Here is a 1,697-nt window from a genome sequence, read left to right as displayed (position 1 = left end):
TGGGCAACAAGAGCAAAACTCTCTCAAAAAAAAAAAAAAAAGAAAAGAAAAGGGAGAATCGGAAGGACTCCAAGGGTTTGGAAAGGGGGTGTGGGTCTTGGAAACGATGGAGTAGGACCTGATTGGCCCTGGGCCTGAGTCAAGGCCAGAGCTTCAGAATTCCACTCCTGTGCACTGGAAGAGCAGGCCCAGCGGTCTGGGAAGGCACAGGGCTGCCTGGAGCCATAGAGCCTAGTCAAGGCTCCTGCTGGATCTACCCTCTCCTGCAGCTCCGTGGACGGCCGCATGAGACGCTATGACCTGAGGATGGGCCAGCTCTTCTCAGACTACGTCGGCAGTGAGTGTGGCCGGGGATGTGGGACAGGCAGGGAAGATGGGGGGCCAGCCAGGGGCACCCCAGCCTCACTCACCTATCCGTCCCTCCCCCAAGGCCCCATCACCTGCACCTGCTTCAGCCGGGACGGGCAGTGCACCCTGGTGTCCAGCCTGGACTCCACATTGCGGCTCCTGGACAAAGACACAGGGGAGCTGCTGGGCGAGTGAGTCCTTGTGGTGGTGGGGATCCCCTCCCTCCTCTCCCACCTCTGGAGAGGACCAAGCCCCCCAATCCTGTCCACCCTTAGGTACAAGGGCCATAAGAACCAGGAGTACAAGCTGGACTGCTGCCTAAGCGAGCGTGACACACATGTGGTCAGCTGCTCTGAGGACGGGAAGGTGTTCTTCTGGGACCTGGTGGAGGTGAGGTGCCCCCAGCCCTACTTCATATCTAGCTTGCCCCGTCTCAGCCCTGTCCTTACCTCAGTCACTCCAGGGCCTAAAGGCTAGGATCTTCTTTCTTCTTTTTTGAGACAAGTCTTGCTCTGTCGCCCAGGCTAGAGTGCAGTGGCGCGATCTTGGCTCACTATAAACTCCGCCTCCCAAATTCAAGCGATTCTTCTGCCTCAGCCTTCTGAGTAGTTGGGATTGTAGGTGCATGCCACCATGCCCAGCTAATTTTTGTATTTTTAGTAGAGACGGGGTTTCACCATGTTGGCCAGGAGGGTCTCCATCTCTTGACCTTGTGATCTGCCCACCTCAGCCTCCCAAAGTGTTGGAATTACAGGCATGAGCCACTGCGCCCGACCGAAAAAATATATTTTCTATTCATTAAGTGGAAGTGAAGAGATCATCATAAAGATCTTCACATTGAGAAGGCGGAGGAGGAGGAAGAGGAGGGGTTGGTCTTGGTGTCTCAGGGCTGATAGAGGCAGAAGAAAATCCACATATAAGTGGACTTTCAGTTCAAACCGTGTTGTTCATGGATCAACTGTACTTTGAAAAGTACAGTGCTCCCTCTGGTGGCGGTGGGGGTGCAGGGAGACCAGAGCAGTCTAGATGGTGGTGCTGGGTAGTGGGGAAAGTGGTGGGACTGAGTACTGAGGAGGAGGAGCTGGAGAATACAGGAGAAGGGGGAATTGGGCCAGGTGCGGTGGCTCATGCCTGTAATCCCAGCACTTTGGGAGGCTAAGGCGGGCGGATCACCTGAGGTCGGGAGTTCAACACCAGCCTGACCAACATGGAGAAACCCTGTCTCTACTAAAAATACAAAATTAGCAGGGCATGGTGGCGCATGCCTGTAATCCCATCTACTCAGGAGGCTGAGGCAGGAGAATCGTTTGAACCTGGGAGGCAGAGGTTGCAGTGAGCCGAGATCAGGC

The 1,697-nt window shown here is 55.1% G+C and overlaps 2 protein-coding genes across 3 annotated transcripts in view; one reads left to right on the top strand and one right to left on the bottom strand.

The window, feature by feature from the left end:
• WDR83OS (WD repeat domain 83 opposite strand) overlaps positions 1–1,697 on the bottom strand; it is a 34,866-nt gene that overhangs the window by 4,498 nt on the left and 28,671 nt on the right. The gene's annotated exons all lie outside the window — the stretch shown is intronic.
• Positions 1–1,697, top strand: part of WDR83 (WD repeat domain 83) — an 8,042-nt gene that overhangs the window by 4,062 nt on the left and 2,283 nt on the right. For both annotated transcript variants that reach the window (XM_011954722.1, XM_011954721.1), the window contains 3 exons: positions 270–337; positions 431–539; positions 624–738. In XM_011954722.1, coding sequence (XP_011810112.1) covers positions 270–337; positions 431–539; positions 624–738 — 292 coding nt within the window. The remainder of the gene's footprint in view (positions 1–269; positions 338–430; positions 540–623; positions 739–1,697) is intronic.

Source organism: Colobus angolensis, unplaced genomic scaffold (genome assembly GCF_000951035.1).
Source record: "Colobus angolensis palliatus isolate OR3802 unplaced genomic scaffold, Cang.pa_1.0 Scaffold39, whole genome shotgun sequence".
In the NCBI taxonomy this organism is placed as follows: Eukaryota; Metazoa; Chordata; class Mammalia; order Primates; family Cercopithecidae; genus Colobus; species Colobus angolensis.
Note: the sequence above shows the minus strand (reverse complement) of the source record. Positions and strands in the feature narration are given on the sequence as shown.